We start from the raw sequence: 19,857 nt of genomic DNA on the forward strand, positions 1-19,857 counted from the left end.
GCGGGCAGCCTCGGGGGCAGCGTGAGGCGGCGTAACGGGTACTGGCGGCCCTGGTTTGGCGCGTGAATTGAGAAATAAAGAGCCATGTGGGTTTTATGCACTAAGAACCTAGCGAAAGGGGTTCTGCGGGCAACGCGGCGTGAGCTCAGGCTGTGAAGGGCGGGTTATGTCACCGCTTGGCCAGAGGCTCACGCCAGGGACCTGGAAGAAGCTACTGAGGGAGAAACTGGGCAGGGCCCCCTCGAGAAGTATTCAGTGCACTGGGCATCCTTGTGAAGAACAAAAGCGATTAAAAAATGTCAGACTCTACCTCTCAGAGAGTGAGTTCTGTTTCTCTCGTATTTTAGTAGAGCTCAGTGAATCAAGCGAGCAACGTTGCCCCGGTTTTACTGCTTTGATTGGTCAGGCTACCATTTTCCAGAATGGTGAATGATAAATGCAGCATTGTTTAAACATTTTTCTTGAAGGAAGTGCATTTATAGAGACTCCAGCAGTTTCCTGGGTTCCTTCATTTAGAAGAACCAGAAATTTGGCCTAGGTGGAAGGAGCAGTTCAATTCCATCAGACAAGACCTCCTGGGTACTGCTTTTGTGCTGTTCATTTTGAATGTTAATTTGCCTAATAAAAACGATTGCAAGAAGCATACCACGTCCCAATATTTCCCAGTATTGTCCATTTACAGCTGTTTGACCACAGCAGGTTGTATGAAACTTGGAGAATATCACTGATGCTTTTATTGTTGGAAGGGGTCCCAGCAGCACTTCTGTTTTCGGAGGGAGCCCATTCCCTTAGAAAATCTGGGGTTACAAGTAGAAATTATTTTCCTAGCACTATGACTACTAACTCATCAGATTGGTCTTGCTTGGCACTGTACAGGTTTTGTGAAATTTGCAAGTGCAGCTATATTAGAAACATTTGCTAATATATTTTTGTTTAAAAAATTTTTTCTCTGACAGGCAGCCTTTCCAAAGCCACTGATTTCAGTGCTATATGATAAGCCAATAGCCACCGATGTTAGTGTAGCTGTAGCTTACTTTCTTTTGTGATCTGTCCCACTATTTCATGGGTCCAGCCTTTGGCTTTTATTGGACTTGGGATGGCATCTTGCAGTTTCTTTCCTGCTGAGAAGAAGACCTGCTATGCTCTGCTAGCTGTTTTGATTAGATTTTGAGCACCTTTGTTTTCCCTTTTGCAGAACTTGTTACCCCAAGAGACTGACCACCATCCTCCTTAAAGAGCAGCAAAAAGGATTTTAAGCAGCAGCTTTATCACAAGTGAAATTAGACTTGAATTACAGGAAAGAACAAAAACAATGTATGTTTTTCCGTCACACCCTGATCATCCTATGTGTCTGAGGGACTCTATCTCAGCTTGTATCATCACCCTAAAAAGGTATGCTTTATATCAGTAAAAATCATTAGAGTTAGAAGATAGCTTATACTTAACTGTTAAGTTGGTCTTGCCTCAACTACTATCTAGGTATAAGAAGCATTTGTGCTCTTGTCTTTCTCAGGAATTCTGAATATATATTTGGAATTATTTTCTCCATCTTGAGCAGAATATAAACTTAGTAAGGTTTGAATGCAAAGCACATACTTGAATCCGCAAAGTGAATTAATTTTAGACTGTGTTCAAAATAAGAAACAAATGTGTGTATGTTTACTAATGATTTCTGAGGAGGAAATGAAAGATACATCTGGAAATGTTTATAGGAAAACAACCTGCAGTCACTGAATGACCCAGTGTATTATTATTAGTGTTATAGCAGCTCAAAAGAGCTTTGGCTGAAATGAGAATGCTCAAGTAACGTCTTAAAATGTGGAATTTTTATGGCATATCTCTACCAGACTGGCTGCGAGGAGTTAGGATTTATAGTATGGCAGCGCCAATAAAGTGCTCGTATGTAGAGGAAATTACACAACAAGAAATGTATCCCCGCACCAGTGAAGTGCTCATAATGTGGACAGTGCGTTGTAAAAACAGGCAAGGGACATGAGCTTCGCTCGTCAAACTTGCTTTCCTTTTCCAAGTATCTACATCTATATCAGGAGCTCGCTGCACGTGAAACCTGTTATCATGGTGAGCAATTTTCTAGTGCTAACAACAGTTTTTTATGTTTATAAATGCAAACATTTTGACAGTTCTGTCATCATCAAAAAATATGAAAAAAGGCTCCACAGTCGCATTACTTTATCATCCCTCTTAACCATTTTTAACAGTTGCTTTTGATTTTTTTTCTCACTTACTCCATGTTGCACGTGTCGGTTTATTTTTTGTGCTGTGTTCTTGGCAATTCCTGCCAACATAAAGATAACAGCAAGTATGCTCCGTCTCCAGCAGATATGCTGAACTGTTTATAAAGGCAGCAACCTCCTGGTTTCCCTGGTCATACTGAGGGGATTTATGCGCCAGTGTAATGAGAATGAATGTTCTTTGTCTGTCAGAGACAATATGTAAAGACAAGATTTTGGAAGTGAATAGTTTTTGCTTTTTTCTGTTCCATTTTCAACAGGCAGATGAGTTGTAAGTTTATGAGCTGATGCATACATCCAGGCTAAGAGCCATGGCTTGGGGACCTTTTCTAGTAACAGTTTAAACCTGGATTTTTATTTAAAAAATGATCAAAAGCACATCCTAAATGACCAAGACCATTGGGCTCTCTAACCCTATTCTTAGAATACATTAAGCATTGATGGCAACAATATTAAATCCTGGATGTTTAACACTAATGTAATGTTAAAGCTAGAATCTGTGCTGTTTGTTACTCGGTGAAGAGTCCAGTTTTTTAAAGACCTGTTATAGTATACTTAGAGTTTCTGTAGCTGGCCACCTCCTTGTAGCGCTGTGGCCTCACATTTGGGATCTTTTAGAGTTTGTTGTGGTACTGTAGGAGGTTCTTAGTTTCTCCTGCGTATAAAGGGCAGCATAGCTATATTTAAGGGTACTGTATTCATTTTGGGAGTGGCAGATATTGCTTCTCCAGTGCTAGATTGGGATTTGGGTTTGGTTATGCCACAGTGTGTTCCAATGAACCTGGTTTGCTGGCAGAAAAAATACCTAGTTTTGAAGATAGAGTTTGTGCTATTACCATCAGTGAGTATATGCTGCTCAGTGCTGGGCCTGGCAGAGGTTGCTATTCCAGTATGAGATTTGCGCTAGGGTTAGCAGCAAGGTTGGGGTTTTTCTGGATTTTGAAGGAAATAATGGTTAGAACTGATGTTGTAAGAGCCTCCTTGTTATACATAGCTCTGTGTTTGGCAAAAACAGCCTCTCTGGTGTTAAGAATAATTTGGGAACAGGGTTTGTTCCATTACTGGGTGGAGACCCTGGATTTTTAATAGGTATATGACAAGTTACTGAGCTAAGTTTAGGGCTGCTATGGTTAGTGGCTACCTTACTAATAATTTTGGTCTGGCAGGGTTGATCTTTTAGGGCTGACGCTGGGTTTCAGGGCAGAGTTAGGATGAAGGCTTTTGTAAGTGTTAGCCTGTGAGATTAGGTTTGTGCTGGATTTAAAAGGAGCTGTCTGGCTAGTTTAAAGGTTGTTGTCATCCACTGTCTCCTTTATGTGCCTAATTCTGTCTACTGGAAATTCCTTCCCTAGCGTTTGATTTGGTCTTAGGTCATTGCAGGGTTTAAGGTGTCATGGTGGGCTATGACACAGAGTGTGTTTTGCATTGTATTTTATTATTGTTTTGTCTGCTAGTTTTAATTTAGTTAAGGGTAATTCTACCTCTTACATACCTGCTAATGTCCATCAGTGCAAAGTTTCTGTGGTTTTCAAAGCTGTATTTTGCTCAGGCAGAGGCAATGGACAATATTAGCATTTTTTTTTGACCAGCTACTCTACTGCTTGTGATTCTGGGCAGTTCGCTTCACTTGTCTGTCTCTTGATTTTCTTGCCCAACTATTTCAAGTCTGGTGTAGTTAGCTAATAAAACCTTTTACTACCTGTTTGTGCAGTGTCCCATAAAATTGAATCCTAACGTCAGGTAAACTTTGCTAATTCTACTGCAGTATGATTGATAACCTTCACAGCACAAATAACATCAGTGAATTGTATAGGTGTGATTAGGACAAAATGTGGGTTCTAGAAATATTTTAATTTCTGTTCTTTTTACAAGGTGAAAAATACCTGCGACGTATATCTTTGCTACTTAACTATGCTGCTTTATATCAGGTTGGGTATGAACTTTAATCTCCCATAGAGTCTTTTTTCTTTTTTCCTGAAGATAACTTGTCTAGAATTCTCAGGGGAGTAGTAATGACAGTATAATGAATTATTACCAAAGAGAGGGGGACATCATTTAACCTAATGGCTGTAAGTTTAAGTACCATTATTTAATCGTTTTCTGACAAAAGTGAGTAGTTTCTAAACATTTAATAAATTTAATGACAATGTCTTCTGTAAATACTCCCCAGCACAAAATATTTTGCACAGCAAGTAGATTATATTTATCCAAAGAATAATAAAGTCGGTACCTAGTGCTTATCGTAGAAATGGAAATGTGATTTTTCTTCTGACCTGAGTTTCTCCCTGGGGTTGTAGCTGTTGGTGTCTCGGTGCTTTCCTTGGTACCGTGGTTAAACCGCTCCAGGTGGAGCTGCCAGCCCTTTGGTCTGGCTTTATGGCAGCTATAGCTGCATCTGTGCTGCCACCTAGTGCAGAAGACGTTGAACAAATGATACAGATTTTTAGGGATTTTTCTGTGATTCTTTTCTTGGTTTTCTTTTGTTTTTCTTTATTTCTCTCCTGTTCCAAGTGTATCCAAGGTCCTGCATATTGCGTACACTTTTTGTCCCTTTTCTGACAATCCCTCCATTTTCTGTTAGTCTTTTCTGAGGCCTTTTTTCTCCCTTATTTTCCTTAAAAAAAAAAAATCTCTGAGAGCCATGGTAAGCAGATGAAAAGGGTATTCACCCATTAAAGGAGACTGCAAAAATGAGGACATATACTGTGGTAGTGTGTTGGAAAATACACAAAGTGACATGCAAGTATTATCTTCTCCATATATGTGCAAGTAGGTAATATTATTTACCACTGAAGTATGATGATTTTATAGCAGTACAAAATAGGATATTGCACTGTGGTTTGGAAGAGAAGAAAAATACCATATTTAACAGAAACAGACAAACATACAGGAGCTGACCAAATGCAATTCATGGTGATGATATTCAGCTAGGAATACTAGGATAAATATTGCTAATCGTGTGAAAATTTGCTCTAAGGGATTCCCGTGGATTCAGACCATTTTTTAAAGACTATTTTAAAGGTAGCTTCGTCATCCAAGTACAAAGTATAAAAATAAGTCTATAAAAATAATGTCTGTTTCCAAAATCTCAGAATTCTAATATATAGTATCTAAAAAATCGTATTACACTTTAATGCTTTTTTGTAGCCTTATAACCATGAAGTGCTCTGCCAACCTGACACTGGTAGAGGAAAATGTGAAAGAAATGTCTATTTCTTAAGACCAAGGAAGGTATTTCTGTCTGAGAAAACAAAAACTGGTCAGTCAGTCAATGAGAACTAAGTGTAATAAGAGACACGGACAGAAACTGCTGAATGAACAGTCTATGGGACATGGATTGTTGCTACTATTAATTCTCAGCACTTCTGCTTTCTGAATAAAAACAAATGGGCTCTTCAGGACAAAGCCAGTAACTAGGTGAACAGTGGCCCAAAGGAAGTCTATTTTCCTGTGTATCTGAAGACTGAAGTTGCAGCTCTGACTGAAGCTTTTCCCTTTGTTGGACATTCATAACATCTCTGGAGAGGGTTCGTCTGTGTGTAGAAAGGGTTGAGCAGGCCAAATGCAATTTCTGGAGGTTGATTCCTGCTGGAACATTGGGATAAATGCTACAAATGCTGTGAAGAGTTCCACAGTTTCTTTAAGGGGTCCAGTGACAGCAGCGATGGGCTCTCCTGTATCCTGCCACTGTTGTCAATGAAAGGTGTCAGAGCAGCTCTTTGAGACTTGTGTCGCTCTTTCATATTTAGTTGAAATTGGCTGACTTTCCAATATTAATGGGTAAGGACACACAGATGCACACACAGGGGCTCATGGGCAGTGTAAGTTAGTAAGTCTTGGTCTGTAAGGTGCAGGCTGAAGTTCTTCGATGAAAGAATAAGGTGTTTCCACATGCGGTAGTACCTAGGAGGGATGATTCCACCCTCTTCCTCTAGGTGACAGCAGAATACCAGCCTTGCTGTAAGGGATCTTTTCCTGAGTATATTTCAAAGTAATATTATTATTTGTTGTCCTACTTGATGATTACTTTTTAAAAAAGCTGGAATTACTCTTGCAATATACAGCCCTGCTTCAGAACAATCTCTGCATACTTTGGCTGGCTGATGAAAAGAAAAAGCACCATGTGAAATTTGTTTCCGCAAACACCAAGCGTGTTCACACCTGTGATAAATACCTCAGTAGTTCACAGGTAAAGTGCTAGTCAGATGCTTCTTGACAAGCAAGAGCTTGAACCCTCAGAGGCATCCTCATGTCTAACACCAGGTGAATGCATTTTTCTGGAGATCACTGCGGAGCTGCGGGTCCATGCCAGTGCGGTGCTTGCCAAGTGAGTGCAGTGGTTTAATTTTGCTTCCTTCCATGAAGAAGCTGATAAAGTCTGTGGTATGATGCGGGCTGCCTCTCCCCCAGCAGGCCCATTAAATGCCTCTTGCCCTTTGCAGCCCGGCTAGCCGGGGTGCCTCCCAAAAGCAGGGTCCCTTCTGTAGCAGGGGCGAGTTGCGTGAAGTGCCTTGTGCTGCTCCTCTGCTGTGCTGGGCTCTCCCACCCACCTGCTTGTGCCACCCCGGCCGGGGCTCTGGGCGACTGCTTTTCCACATGGTGCTTGTGGCACTGAAGACAGGGAAGTCCCTCTCTGTCCCCCCGCAGCCAGCAAGGCCTTTGCCTGCATGCCTTCTGGCCCTTAGAGAACCTCGTTTTTTCAGCAGTCAGGCCTTTTCAGCAATCAGCCTCTTATCCCAGAGGTCTGGAGTGTTTCTGCTTCCTGGGAGTCTCCACGAGACTCGATGACTGATTTTGAAATGTGGAGCTGGGAGAGGGAACAGCATGCCTCTCTGCCATGGCATTCGGGGGATGCATCCATGTGCACTGTTGGCTATCTCAGTCCTCCTTTGCTTGAACTTGGTCACTACAGAAAGAAGAAAAAAGTTGACAAGGGAATGGAGAAGGTTCTTAGGAATGCGGATAGCAATGGGGCCTTAGGAAGAAAAGCCAGAAGAAGCTTACACAAGCTGTCAGGAAGCACGTTTAAATGTTCTCTGCAGTTTTCCCAAGTTATCGTCCTGTCATGGAGATAAACAGGACAAGAGGTTGAACTGTTAAACAGTCGGTGCATTACTAGCTATCATTTTTTGGTAATAGGTCGGCTTTTGTTAGATTTTAAAGGCATTTAAGAGATGTAACACAGTCACCCTGTCACAGGTTTATGTCTTGCAATTGGAGCTACAGGAACGGATTTGGCGTTGGGTGTAAATAGGAAGAGGGGGAGGAACAAGCAGGTGGAGGAGAGCTGGGAGGGAGGGAACTTTCTCAGAAGGCTTTACTTACTTCAGGAAACGTTTCCGATTTGCTCCCCAGGTGCTCTCCTCGCTGCCCCTGTCCCAACCAGCCCTGTGAGAGCAGGGCCAAGTGCTTGTATGGATCCATAGTAATGAAAATGGAGGAAACCTCCAACCTGGTTATTGGTTGTGTTTATAAAGCAACAGGAAAGACAACGCTGTCTTTCGGGTTGGGAAATGACACTGACTAATTTGGATTTATTTTTCTGCAATTATACCTGGATTATGTAGAAACTAGAAAATGCGCTTCAAGATAATTTTACCCTGGTGATTATAATATTGCTTGCTTTTTAGTGTTTACTTTTTAAATTGGTAGGTTCAGCTACAATAGAAAATGTAGAGAGAATAATGTGGTGATTCAGTTTTTCTAAAAGTAAATATTAGCATTAAGCACTAGCAATAAGCAGTGCTTTTCAAAGAAATGTTTTATACCTGAATACTTACTTTGTAAATATTGTGATTTAGCCAAATGATAATTGTGCTTTTATCAGTCTACCTAGTCTTGGGCTGCAGCAGTTATTTAAAAGAAACATGAGTTCAGGGTGCGAATGCAAGGGGAAGCTTTTTTTATCCAAATCGAAATTTGTGAAGTACAGCAGAAAAAAAAATAGCTTTTTTTAACTTTAAAATTATTTAAGAATTTAGGTATGTATACAGTAAATCCAAAGAAGAGTGGTTGTAGCTTAGCAAAAATAAGAGGAAAAAGAGAAATAAGAGAAGCACTGATTCCTATAGAGGAAAAAAGACAATGAAGTAGAGAGGAAAGTTGGTCATTACTAATATAGACTCAGAACTAGAGTCTATGTTAGCAGTGATAACGAAAAGTGCTAATGAAAAAAAGAAGTTCCCAGCCTGAAGCAGGTGAGTGCTTACCATAGGTGTCGATAAATAAACATTCTGCTTTGAGTCCTGCTGCTAAGTCTTTTCCATGCCCCCTGCGAAAGGGGGGAGTGTGACGGGGCAAGAGAGGGGCACTGACCCTGCCTGGGGGTCTGTGCTTTGGGAGGGCTAGTCAGCCCCGATGAAACCGGGCTGCTGAAGGTCACTTTCAGATGGAGCAAGTGGGGGACACGGGAGTGGGACTTACATATCCGCTTGGTTCCTAGGACAGGCAGTTTTAGAAAATGTGAGGCTCTGACATGGTGCATTGGCTTGAAGGCAGCGAGGGCCTGTGAACAGGCAGGAGAGACTGGAGTGGGAATTGGCTTGGGGAATTGGTTGTGGTAAATGTGCATCTCACGATGGGGAAAGGTTCAAGAGACTGAGGCGGGAGAGAAATAAATTGTCTGGGAGGTAGTATCCAGTACCTGGCTTGACAGAGGGTGCTGTTTATACGGGGACATCATACGAAGTCACAACCAGTGTGGGACTGCTGTGGATTTATGGGGGATAGGACTATGCAGACTTCCCTCTCTGGCTGAGGGCGGAGTATGCTCTACCTGTCTCTGCCAGATGCTGCTTTTTGGGTCTGATCTCGGCTGTGACCCACGTAATACCTCCAAAGCATATTTAGCAATATAGTTCCTGAAGTTGGACAGTAACAACGGGACTTGGTCCTCCAGTCTTTTCTCTTGCCAGGGAATAGTGGAAGCACAATAGTTTGTTTTGCACGTGTGCGATGCCTCTGCCTCAAGCACTTTTCTCCCTCTTCCCTTACTGGTTACACTGTTGCTCAGCTAATACCTTGGTGCCTTTTTATATAGACAGACTACTTAAGAGCTGCTGTCGAGTGTGCTGCCTCTACAGCAACAGCTCCCGTAAACTCAGTCTTGTCCTTTGCAATTTATTTCCTGGGAAGGGGGGTGGTGGAGTTATTTAAGCGTTTTGTTTGTTATTGGAGCCCTTCCAAATGTGCAAAGCTTTGTGCAAAGCTTTAGGTACCATCTCTGCAGCAGTCCAGAGAAAAGTGGGTGTTACTCAGCAGCTGGGAGAAAGCTCCACTAACATAGCGCTGAAAAGGGTGGTGTGCACAAAGATTACATCCCTGTTACGGGACTGTTAGCTATTGCTGCCAGTGGTGTAAGTAAAAGGTTAATGCAAGGTGGGGTTAAAATGAATATACACACTTACAATCTAAATGATATGGCATCTTTCCCACGCTTTATTCCCTGTCTGGAACACACAGACAATGGAGTTTATTCACGTTTTTACTCACCGCTGACTGTTACAAGCCACAACAAGTGGCTTATCTCTGTTTGCTCGTTGGTGGTTGTTGAACAGTGACTTTAGGGGACGCTCCGGAGCAGGTCTTGCTACGTGGCAGCCCGTGTGCAAGTGTGGCTTGGGAGGCCCCCAGGTCAGAGTTGTTGGGGGTAGGGATGTGGGGCTGGAGCAGCCTGGTTGTTTGGCGCTCGCTTTGGGTGGGGGCGAGGGCCCTGGGGGTGTACCTGCTGCGATCCCCCACTGGAGGTGGTGGGGGAAACAAAGAGTGCACAGATCAGCTCGGGAGCAGCTGCGGGCAGCCCCGGCTTCCTGGCACAGCAGGTCTCCCCCCCAGGGCTGTGCGCTGGGAACCACCGGCTGGCTCTTCCCATCCCAGGGCTATGAAAACACAAATGGGAGAAACTGAAAAAGAAAAGTAGCCTGCAAAATGCCTGGGCTGCTGCAAGAGGTCATCAGCCTTCTGGGAGATCCACAGGATCTGCTTACACTGCTGGTATGCTTGGATGGAGGACGGTGTATAGGGCTTGCTGAACTCTCTGGATGTGATTTGCTCTCTGAAGGGCTTGAAAAGGGATGTGCCATTTCCACTGAGTTCCCAGGCTTGGTCTGTTTGTGCAGCTCCACGCAGAAGCTATGACGCAAAATGACTGTTGTGCTCAATTACGACGAGAAGCAGCTTGCAAGTGCTCCCACATCTTCGTGCAAGGCGTCTGCCGGGCATGGAGATGGTGTCTGTGCCAGCCCGCTCGCCTGCAGCCACTCTTCAGTGCTCCTGGGAGTCCTCTGAGGTGATCGTGCCGCTCGGCGGCTTCCTCTGCCGTATCCCCCATACTGCCAAGGCTGTTGCCTTGGGCAAGTTAGTGTCCTCTTGTCACTGATACTCAGCGATGGCAAATCCTGTTCCTCAAAGACCTCCTTTCACTGAGCTTTGTGGCTTTCTAGGTAAACATTGCAGTGATTATGAGTTGCAGTTTAGTGAAGAGTAGATAGAAACATTCTCTCAAAATCTCATTTTAAATGATGTCCTGTTGCTTTGGACTAACTCATAGTTAAACTGGAACAATCTTCTTTATTTCTAATTGCAGGATCATCTCTGGAGTTAATCTTCAAGAATACACATGTTGCTATTCACAAATCTCTTATTTTGGTCCACTTTGTTTCTGTTTACAGCAATACCAGAGACCCCAGTCAAGGTCTCTTGGAGCTATGTTGAACAAACACAGGGGAATATATGATCCCTGCCCCAGTTTGGAATAATACAAGTCAAAGACTGAAGGTTCTTGCTCACTGCAGACAAAGTTAAAATATCACTTGCGCCTATTTAGACCTTCCAGAAAAATGCAGGAAAAAAACAGACCTGAAATAAATATGAAAAATTAAGTCCAAACAAAAAAAGTTCTAAACTACCAGCAAGTGAAAACAAAAGAGATTTTTAAAGTGAAAGATGACGCCATCCCGGTTTCTCCATTTGCGAGTCACTTCTATTGTAGGTTTGATTCCTGGGGTGCAGCCAAGCTCAGCAGCTCAGGATGGGCACAACAGGAATTTGCCTGAACATCGGTCTAAAGATGATGTCATTGCCAGCACTGGTGCAGGGGAAAGGACAGACTTGCATGAAAGGGCTGCAAGCCCTTAGCCGTGAGCATGGCACACCCCATTTCAGGCGCACTGAAAATGAAAACCGTCATGACATCAAATAACACAGATTTCCCGTTAATAAAAATTATGCTTTACTATATACCTAAAGGCTCCAAAACAACAAAGTGTTTGAGTTCGTTTCTCTGGTTAAACACTGTAGATGGTAAAGTCAACACAAAGGTCAAGATCTTTAATAAAGAACCAGTCTGTAGATCTTACTCTAACTTTTATTTCCATTAATAGGGGGAACATTAAAAATAACTGACAGAACAGAAACTCTTTTACACTGTATAGCACCCTTCATTCTCGGAGATCTGGGGGGAATTTACATGTTGTATCTATACAGCAGCAGAAACATGCAGTTACTGGAACATAAACATATGGGACTCTGAACAGCGATAATTAAAGGGAAATATTTGATCGGGACAAACACCTCCTCTTACAAAAACAGCTCTCTGAGCTTTAACGGCAAGATCTCTCAAAGCTGCTGAAAAACTTGGATTCTCAGCATCTATTATAATTTTTGTTGCAGAAATTAGCACCCAAAAGTATGTTTGAAAAACCTCTGCATAAATGCATAAAAATCTCTGCTGCTAGTGGATGGGATTTCAGTTTTTCAAGCCACAGCAACATGCACATTAAACTGTGTCATTATTTTGGTCTTTGCCTCTGCATGAGGTAAATCATCAGCCTGCTAAATCTATAGATGGAATTGAGAGTCATCTCCATTTAAAATCAATTGTGAAGCAAATCGTAATGTACTGCCCCCTTCTGTGGGTTACTGCTGTATTTCAACCTCCTTACTGCCTGCTCACTGCCTGTAAATGGTATTGCAGTAGCGCTTAGGAGCCTCGGTTATGGAAGACATCATACGAAGTCACAACAAAACAATTATCCTTGCCTTAAGGATCCTGCAGTGTCCTGCTCTCCTTCTTTGCATTTAATTTTGATGTTTCTTTTTCCTGATCTGAAGTTGGGCTGAACAGTTGTGATCACCAGTGTTATTTACTGCCGTTAGGTGTGCACAGCACCTTGCAACTGAGCCCAAGGAGATCTTTCTTTTGCTCCTTCTAGTAATACTGTCTTTTTGGATGATACCTTTATGTAGACGTTAGAAGAAATCAAACAGCAACTTCACTCTTGTGAATAAAATCAGAGTCTATCTTGCTTGGATAGATGAGCCCTGGATTATGGTTATGCACAAACTGTATCCATAAGAGGTACTGGAGGCAGACAGCTGGCAAGACAACATCTCACTGTATGAAATGTACAGTAGTATATTTGTAGATGATTATAAAAGATAACTCTGCAAGGTTAGTGTCCAGGTTTGCTGCTGCTTAGTCCATGAACAAGAGCCCAAAGGCTTCTTTCTGTTCAGCTGCCTTCATTTTTTTTCTTTTTTGTGTATTTCTTTCCCTTAGAAACATGAGGGCTATAAAGTCTGATGTTTCCTAGTTTTGCTGAAGAACACTGAGAGTCTCAGGGAAACACACCAAAGTGGTAAAGACAGTGAGCTTTGAAGTATAGAGCAATCACCTAGAGCTAATTAGTTGTTTGCAGTTTTAAGGGATAATCAAATGCTGGGTTCTTATAAGAGACAAGGTGTGTACCATATTGCTCACTAGGAGGCTTTTTGCATGCCTTACACAGACATATAGACAATACAATAGTGGAAATTAGAAAGAGTCCACTTGCTGCAGTCAGAGCAGCAAAGACAGACTTGTAGCTGGGCTTTGTTTTAAATTTGGTACATGGATTACCTGAAATTTCCTGACTTGCCGTCTGGCTTGATCCTGCTTTGTTTAAAGCAGTCACGCAAATGTGGTAAGTGGTGTATGGTAATAGATTATACAGTGTGTACTGCCTTGCTGTGGAATAAATATTGTCCAGGACAAACTGCCTCTCCTCATTGCCTTGGGCATGAAGCATCAGCTGGTAGGTATGAACAACTGAATTTGGGGCACACCAGTGTATCTGTGCAGAGCTGTCCGTAACTTCAGACACATCTCTGAGTCTTGGTGGATCTGGAACCTCATCTTCTCTCGAAATGCCAGGACATAAACACTGGGATGCACTCTGAAGCTCACTGCATGGTTTCTGAAGGTGTCTGCAAGGATTGTAGTCACAGGAGGTGTACACAGGTTGCACTGGGGTTTCTGTTGTCTGATCATCGTAGTCATAATCATCTACATAGTGTATCAATGCTCTGGTGAAGGCAGGATCCAACTGAGCGTTGGTCTTTGTTGAGTTCAGCTGTGGTAGGTTTGTCTGTGCTGTACCTTCCCCAGTGTTAGTAGCAAAGGAGTGAATATAATGGTTGGTGGCGTCTGGATTTACTGTTGCTGTAGCAGAATAATCGCTAGTAGGCTGGTTGAAGAGTCCTTCCTGGGGAAACACAGTGTTGGTTGTTGTGAACTCCTGATCTGTTTCACCTTCACTCATGGAGCTATAACCTGAGGACTGACTATAGAGCTCTTTGAGAAAACCCGGGGAGGTGGTTACCAACGTGAAGGAAGGGGGATTGCTCATGGATTCGGAAACTGCCTCCTCCTCGTGGGAGGAACTGTTGACCTTTGTGAGGATCTGCTCAGTTGGGTTTGCTGCAGTTGTGCCTGTTATAGTCCTCTGAATTAGGAAGCTGCTGAAAGTGTCTTCGGGTAGTGAAGCAGAGTCTGTTGTTGATGCCGCTGTAGTAGTGGGAGCAGAGTCTGTTGTTGATGCTGCAGTAGTGTCATCATAACTGGTAACGCTGAAAGCACCGTCTTCAGGAGGGGGTGTGTTTGAATCTGGCAGTGTGATGTTTCTTTCAGATTGGCATTTATCATAGAGCTCTAGCAATGAAAAAGATGCTGAAGGTCTGTCCCAGTCTTCTTGGGATGTGTTGCAGAAGGTGTCCGATGCCCTGTAGAGGGAACAAGTTAGAACAGACAAGTCCTACAGGAGCATTTCTGACTCCTATAAGGCTGCTTGGAGTGGCATTGGGAACTTCCTGTCCAAAAGTAGCCTTTACGTTAAAGGAAACATGAAACCTGGACCAAAGCTAGGTAGTATTGATGATAGTCCTGTGCTTGACTGATGACCTTCCACAGCACTGTGATCATAGCTGACTGGCTCTGTGTTTTTTGTAAGGTGCAGGAATATCTTTTGCCTGAGAGGAAGCATCCTTTGGTACAAGGAGTGTGAGCTTTAGTAAGAGTACTGGGCATTAAGGCAACTTGTCTTAAAGGATCAGATTCTAATGCTACACTAGGAGGGGACTGCATAGAGAGAAGTGTAACAGGGTCCCCCGGATCCTTAAGCCCTGCTGCTTCAACAGCTGGAGCTGTGCTGGCACTGGGCATGTTTTTAAATGACTGAGCTCAAGTTTGTTCTTCACTCAGTCTTTACATGTTTTCACTCAGGCTTTACATGTTTTCAAGAGAATTTAAATGTTAAGCCCACCCTAATGAGAGACAATCTAATTTTAACAATCTACTTCCCTGCTCTTTCCACTATATATGACATATCTTCTTGGTGGCCTTTCAAAAGGAGGAGAGCTCATATACAAGCAAAGCATTTCTTTAAACTACATGCTTGTAATTAGTCTGCAGAAATATTGGAAAGCATAGAAAAAACTGGTGAGAAATGGTACTGTTTGCAAGGAGTTTGTTGACTGCCTGTGCTGATCTAGGCTTTGGGAATGAGAGAGCAAGGAAGAAATAATTTGAAATGCTAAAGTGCTCATAGTCTTCCAGTTCCTGCTCCCATGCTGGCCACCAAGGCCACCTAGCCAGCTGATGTTTTATCTTCACCTAATAGAGAAATATGAACTGAAAGGGGGAGAAAATAAGCTATTCTCACTTCAGGTAGAATCCACAGCTAATAACACTTTGTAGTGTTCTACATGTCCCCATCACATTTGTCCATTTCAAGTATAATTTAGCCATGTTTTGTCCCTAAAGGGGACTTTATTTTGCATTTCTACCTCTTGTGGAAGCGAAGACCAAATAAAGAATCTGAATAATCTAGCAGTGAATGTTTTGTCCCCAGATAACTTGCAGCAGTAAGTTGTGGCTGAAGAGCATTACTTACATCTCCTTGAACTCACTTACTTTTGCAGCACAACTTTCTCAGGCTTGGAGAGCAGCCAGGAGAGCCCACAATCGCATGATAGGGGATTTCCATGCAAGTCGATGATGATGCTGTCGGATGAATTGATATTCCAAGGACTAAAGGAACTCAGGTTACAGCTACAAGATGACAAATACAATAATTAGCCAGTGCTGGGCTAACTTCCAAAGGCTGGAATGTGCTTAGTATCCTCATGTGTGCAAGACACAATGCAATCTTCCCAGTTCCCTTGGAAATAGCAGGTTACTAACACCACTGTGCTGCACTTTAAAGTCCAGGCTAATACCTGCATATCTCTCTAATATGCACAGTGTGGTTGCTGTATGCTAAAGCATAACAAGGGCATCATAAGAGGAGAACACCTTTAGGGATGGCAGCTGGAAAGGGAAAGCACCTAGCATTTGGCAAGGTTGTTCTGTGAAAGATGGGCTCCTCTCGGCCAGCATGCATTCAGCCCCACTTTTATTTCATACAGTGTCCTTTTTCAACTTTTCTCTAGCTTCTTTCTCACCCTGCTTCTAATGGCTTGACTTTCTCTATGCCAGTCATTCTCTTTATGTTAATTGCCTCTCTCATCAGCTACTAAAGTCAAATGACTCAAATAGGAAGATCTTGCTTGCCTGCTCCCAGGCAGCATTTTGCTGTGAGGCAATGACAACTTTCCATGGGGGTGAGCAAAAAAAGAAAACAACTCACTTCTGGAATGAGAGATGGCTCAGATGAGGAGCATTGTCAAACATCTCTGTCCTCACGAAACCCAGCGAGTGGGAGTCTTGGCAGTTCAGCTCCCTGAGGTGAGGCATGGACTTGAAAAAGTCAGTATCGAGGCTTCTTAATCGTGACATCTTTGTCAGGTGAAGTGATCTGAGGTTGAGCAAGTCTCTGGTCCACTCTGGTTGAACTGAAGCAGAAAAAAGGGTTAATAACTGTTCCATAAATAGAGCATTGCTGTGGATTTCTGCCTAGAAATAAGGAGACTGAACTGTATTTGTCCACTGACAAATATTACTGAGATACTGCCAAGTAGCACACACAAAAATAGAGCCCTCTCCTTGCAAAGCATGCCGAATTTGTTAGTGACTTAATGGGAACTGTGGCTAGGGTACTGTCAGATAGAGTTTTAAATTTGTAGAGATGTAAAATATCTCTGTGGTCTCCTGCAGCTATTCTCTGTGATAAAGAGATAGAACAAAATGCACAATATCAATACACCAGAGTATAAATACCTGTGCAATCCCATTCTTGTAATATTACCTGCAGGCCTGGTCATGCCATCTTAGAGAAGGCAGAAGAAAAGAAGGAAAGATAAAGAGAAGGTCAATAAAGCTAATCATAGATATGGAACAGTTTTCCTATAACGTGAGATTAAACGAATGAGGATTTCTCCACTCAGAGAAGAGATGGATGAGGAGAGATTAGAGAGGTCTACAAAGTTCTGAATGGTGTGAGAAAGACAGATAATTTCCTATTTCTCCTAAGACAGGAAAAAAGGGGTGAGGGGCATGAAACCTTGAAGGAACAGGTCCTATACAATAGTGCCTTTTCATGCTGTAACTAAATTGTGCAACTCACTGCCACAAGAGGGTTTAGACAAATTCATGGGGGAAAATTACCAGTATCTCTGCTAAATGTGGGTTGAGGTGAAACCTCTAGCTTGGGAAGTCTCTAAGCTGCTGGTTACTGGAATCAAGGAACATACACACAGGAAAAATCCACCTGTGCTTCATTTCTCTTGCACCCTCTCCATGAAGTGCCACTGTTAGGTCCTCTTGCAAAAAGGACACTGCACCAAGGGGATCTCTGCTCTGACCCAATGTGGCAGTTCTTGTGCCAGTGCCAAGGAATAACCATCAATGAAGCCTCATAGGACCCTTCAGAGACAAGAATTGTTTTTATGAATCAAACTGGTACGAAATGTGACAGAGAAACAGATGAGGTGGCTTTTCGGATAAGGTGTTCAGGAAGGGTTTTCCCATGGCTGAGACGGTGGTCCGGGAGGCAGGAGAACGAGCAGCAAGTCTTGGCTCTGTCTAAGGCCGAGAGCAGCGGGGCAAGGCTTTTAGCATCTCTGCGCCTTAGCACCTCAGTTACAAGCTGAGGCTGACAGCAGGGACAAACGGAAGAAAGATTTGTGCTGTGAATTGCTCAGGGCAGGGACTGTCTCACTGGATGGAAGTACTTGGCCTGTTGTGGTTGAGGAAAAAAAACCTCCCTGCACTACTTCAATACAAGGGCATAAAGCAGAGCGTAACTGGGGACGGGCGAAGACGGATTTCAGCAATGTTTCTGAACAGAGATGGTAATTCCCTCCTGCGTTTCCCAGAGCTAATCTCAAGGCTGACAGCTGGACGGCTATCAGTAGCAGACAGAGGGGTGAGGATGGAGGTGGGGGGCTACGATGGGACGAATGTTGGTGCTGCCGGCTCGCTGCCCTTCCTTGTGGAGGCTGGTTTGTGTGAGGGTTTCTCCCCAGCGGTTACATGACTTGCTGGGGAGCGTGTTGCACTCCCTGAGCAGCAGCAGCAGAGGATGCCACTATTCCAGCTAGTGTCTGTTTGCAGCTTTCGGTGCAAGATGTCCCCCCTGGGATGGGGGGGGCAGGGGGCACTAGCTGGGACAGCAGCAGGCATCCCAGGGCTCAGCCAGGATGAGAGCCATCGTCCCGGCAAAGCTTCTGCTGCCCCCAGCCTGACCAGGGCCTGTGTTTATGGTGGGAAATCTGGAGACTTACTTTTCTCAAGAAAGGTCCCACTCAGATCAAGCATGTTGATGGTGTTTTCAGGCCTGTTCCTGGCCTCATGGGGAGATGTGCTGATGGCAAAGGCAGACTCCCTAATTCCTTTGCTGTCATCCTGCCCAAGAAGAGTTGCAGAGAGGTTCAGGAACTGTAGCCGAGGGTAACAGGAAAAAGCCAGTGGCTGAATTTCAGTCAGTGGATTTCCAGCCAGGGACAACCATCTCAAGTTAGGCAGGGAAGAGGTGTGGCATGACGGCACAGATGACAGCTTATTAAAGCTTAAGTCCAGGTATTGGAGACTGCTGAGGGCTTCAGATCCCCATCTAACTGCTTGGAGACAGTTTTGCCTTAGCAAGAGGGTGCGCAGCTGCGGGAGGTTTGCTATCTCTGTGCTGTTCACTTCTTCTAAGAGATTGTTGCTGAGATCCAGGGTCTCCAGGACCTCCGGTAGGCAGACAGGGAAAGCTGTCAGGCTGCTGTTGGTCAGCTGCAGGGTGATCCAGGTGCTGTTCTTCCGATCCTCGCAGGACATGCTGGTGAGGTTAACATTCTCCCAAGAGTCTTCCTGAGCCAGCTGGAAAACGGTGGTGACATCCCTGGATGCTGCAGTCTCGGCTCTGCTCACTGGGCCTGACGCTGTGTTCCCCACCAGCAGAGAGAGGACGAGCAAGAGCAGAAACATCCTGCTGCTGCTAAGTGGCTCTCAGTTAACTTGCAAGATCTGTTTGGTTTTTGTTTCAGGGAGGGGAAAACAAAACATCAGCATTAAGAGCTAAATTAAAATCCCTCCAGGCAGCTACAAGCTATTTAAAAGTAAAACATTTATAAATGCTTTCCTGTTGCATCCCGACAGTGGAAGTGATAATTAATGTCTCTTCTGTAATTAAGCCTAAGTAAACATGAGCCCTTTGGGACAGAAGTATCATTTGATCTTATTTTAAGTGTACGTATGAGTTTTGATGCAGAAAGCAACCAAGTTATGTCGCATGTCTGGTGTGTACCCCAGTACCCTCAGTGCCAGCGTGGCATCTCGAACAGTATCTCGAAGAACAGCAGCAGCGCAGGAGGTGGGCTCTTCGTCTCGCTGCTCGTGCCACCTCTGCACCGCACAGGGCTGTGGGGCAGTATCAGTGCCACTCCAGGACACAGCTACCAGCTGGTACCAGACAAACTGCAGAAGAGGGATAATATTATTTGGAAACCACTGCTCTCACTGCAGTATTATAGGATTTTATGTTTATACGTGATTGTGTCTTTGCTCTGTACAAGGCTGTTCTGCTGCACAGTATCCAGTTTGTCCATCTCAGTGAGATGAGTTGTCTAATGGGGCAGGCAAGAGGGCTAAGGTCAGGTGCGATCAGAGCAAGGAGTTTTTTCCGTGAGGCTGTCTGTACAATGCAAACATGGATTTAGAGGCAGGGGAAGATTGTCAGACATGAAACGAAAGGATGTAGGAGCCCAAATTTGGCTGAGTTGCAATGGGGCAGGCAGGTAAAAGTGCTTTTCCTGTATGAGGAAGGGCTTTCCTTCCCTCAGGGTAAGTAAGTCAGCTGTGCAACAAGAGCCTGGGGCATGTCTGGGCTCTGCCCAGTTCTGACAGACAGCCACGATGGCAAGTAGC

General features: G+C 43.8%; 1 protein-coding gene and 1 long non-coding RNA gene across 3 annotated transcripts; one reads left to right on the plus strand and one right to left on the minus strand.

The window, feature by feature from the left end:
* Nucleotides 1-7: 7 nt before the first annotated feature.
* LOC112965303 lies at nucleotides 8-11,551 on the plus strand. 2 transcript variants are annotated; one of them, XR_003253240.1, is made up of 3 exons: nucleotides 8-320; nucleotides 1,196-1,392; nucleotides 10,370-11,551. It is a non-coding gene; the product is annotated as an uncharacterized LOC112965303 (long non-coding RNA). The 2 variants fall into 2 exon arrangements; XR_003253241.1 differs by having other exon boundaries at nucleotides 10,922-11,551.
* Nucleotides 11,552-12,931: 1,380 nt separating this feature from the next.
* Nucleotides 12,932-18,918, minus strand: LRRN4 (leucine rich repeat neuronal 4). The gene is made up of 4 exons (XM_026064155.1): nucleotides 18,231-18,918; nucleotides 16,196-16,400; nucleotides 15,481-15,618; nucleotides 12,932-14,291 (listed from the first exon to the last, which is right to left on the minus strand). The coding sequence occupies exons 1-4, from the start codon at nucleotides 18,916-18,918 to the stop codon at nucleotides 12,932-12,934; spliced, it is 2,391 nt and encodes a 796-aa protein (XP_025919940.1).
* Nucleotides 18,919-19,857: the final 939 nt, after the last annotated feature.

The sequence above is a fragment of the Apteryx rowi genome, unplaced genomic scaffold (assembly GCF_003343035.1).
Source record: "Apteryx rowi isolate R43461 unplaced genomic scaffold, aptRow1 scaffold_21, whole genome shotgun sequence".
Lineage (NCBI taxonomy): Eukaryota > Metazoa > Chordata > Aves > Apterygiformes > Apterygidae > Apteryx > Apteryx rowi.

What these genes read in the sequence shown, in the direction of transcription:
- LRRN4 (XM_026064155.1), bottom strand. Translation starts at nt 18,918, where the DNA reads ATGTTTCTGCTCTTGCTCGTCCTCTCTCTGCTGGTGGGGAACACAGCG. An exon ending in TGGGACCTTTCTTGAGAAAA is followed by an intron (nt 16,401 to 18,230) that starts GTAAGTCTCCAG and finishes TTTCTGCTTCAG; the next exon opens with TTCAACCAGAGTGGACCAGA. An exon ending in AGCCATCTCTCATTCCAGAA is followed by an intron (nt 15,619 to 16,195) that starts GTGAGTTGTTTT and finishes GTCATCTTGTAG; the next exon opens with CTGTAACCTGAGTTCCTTTA.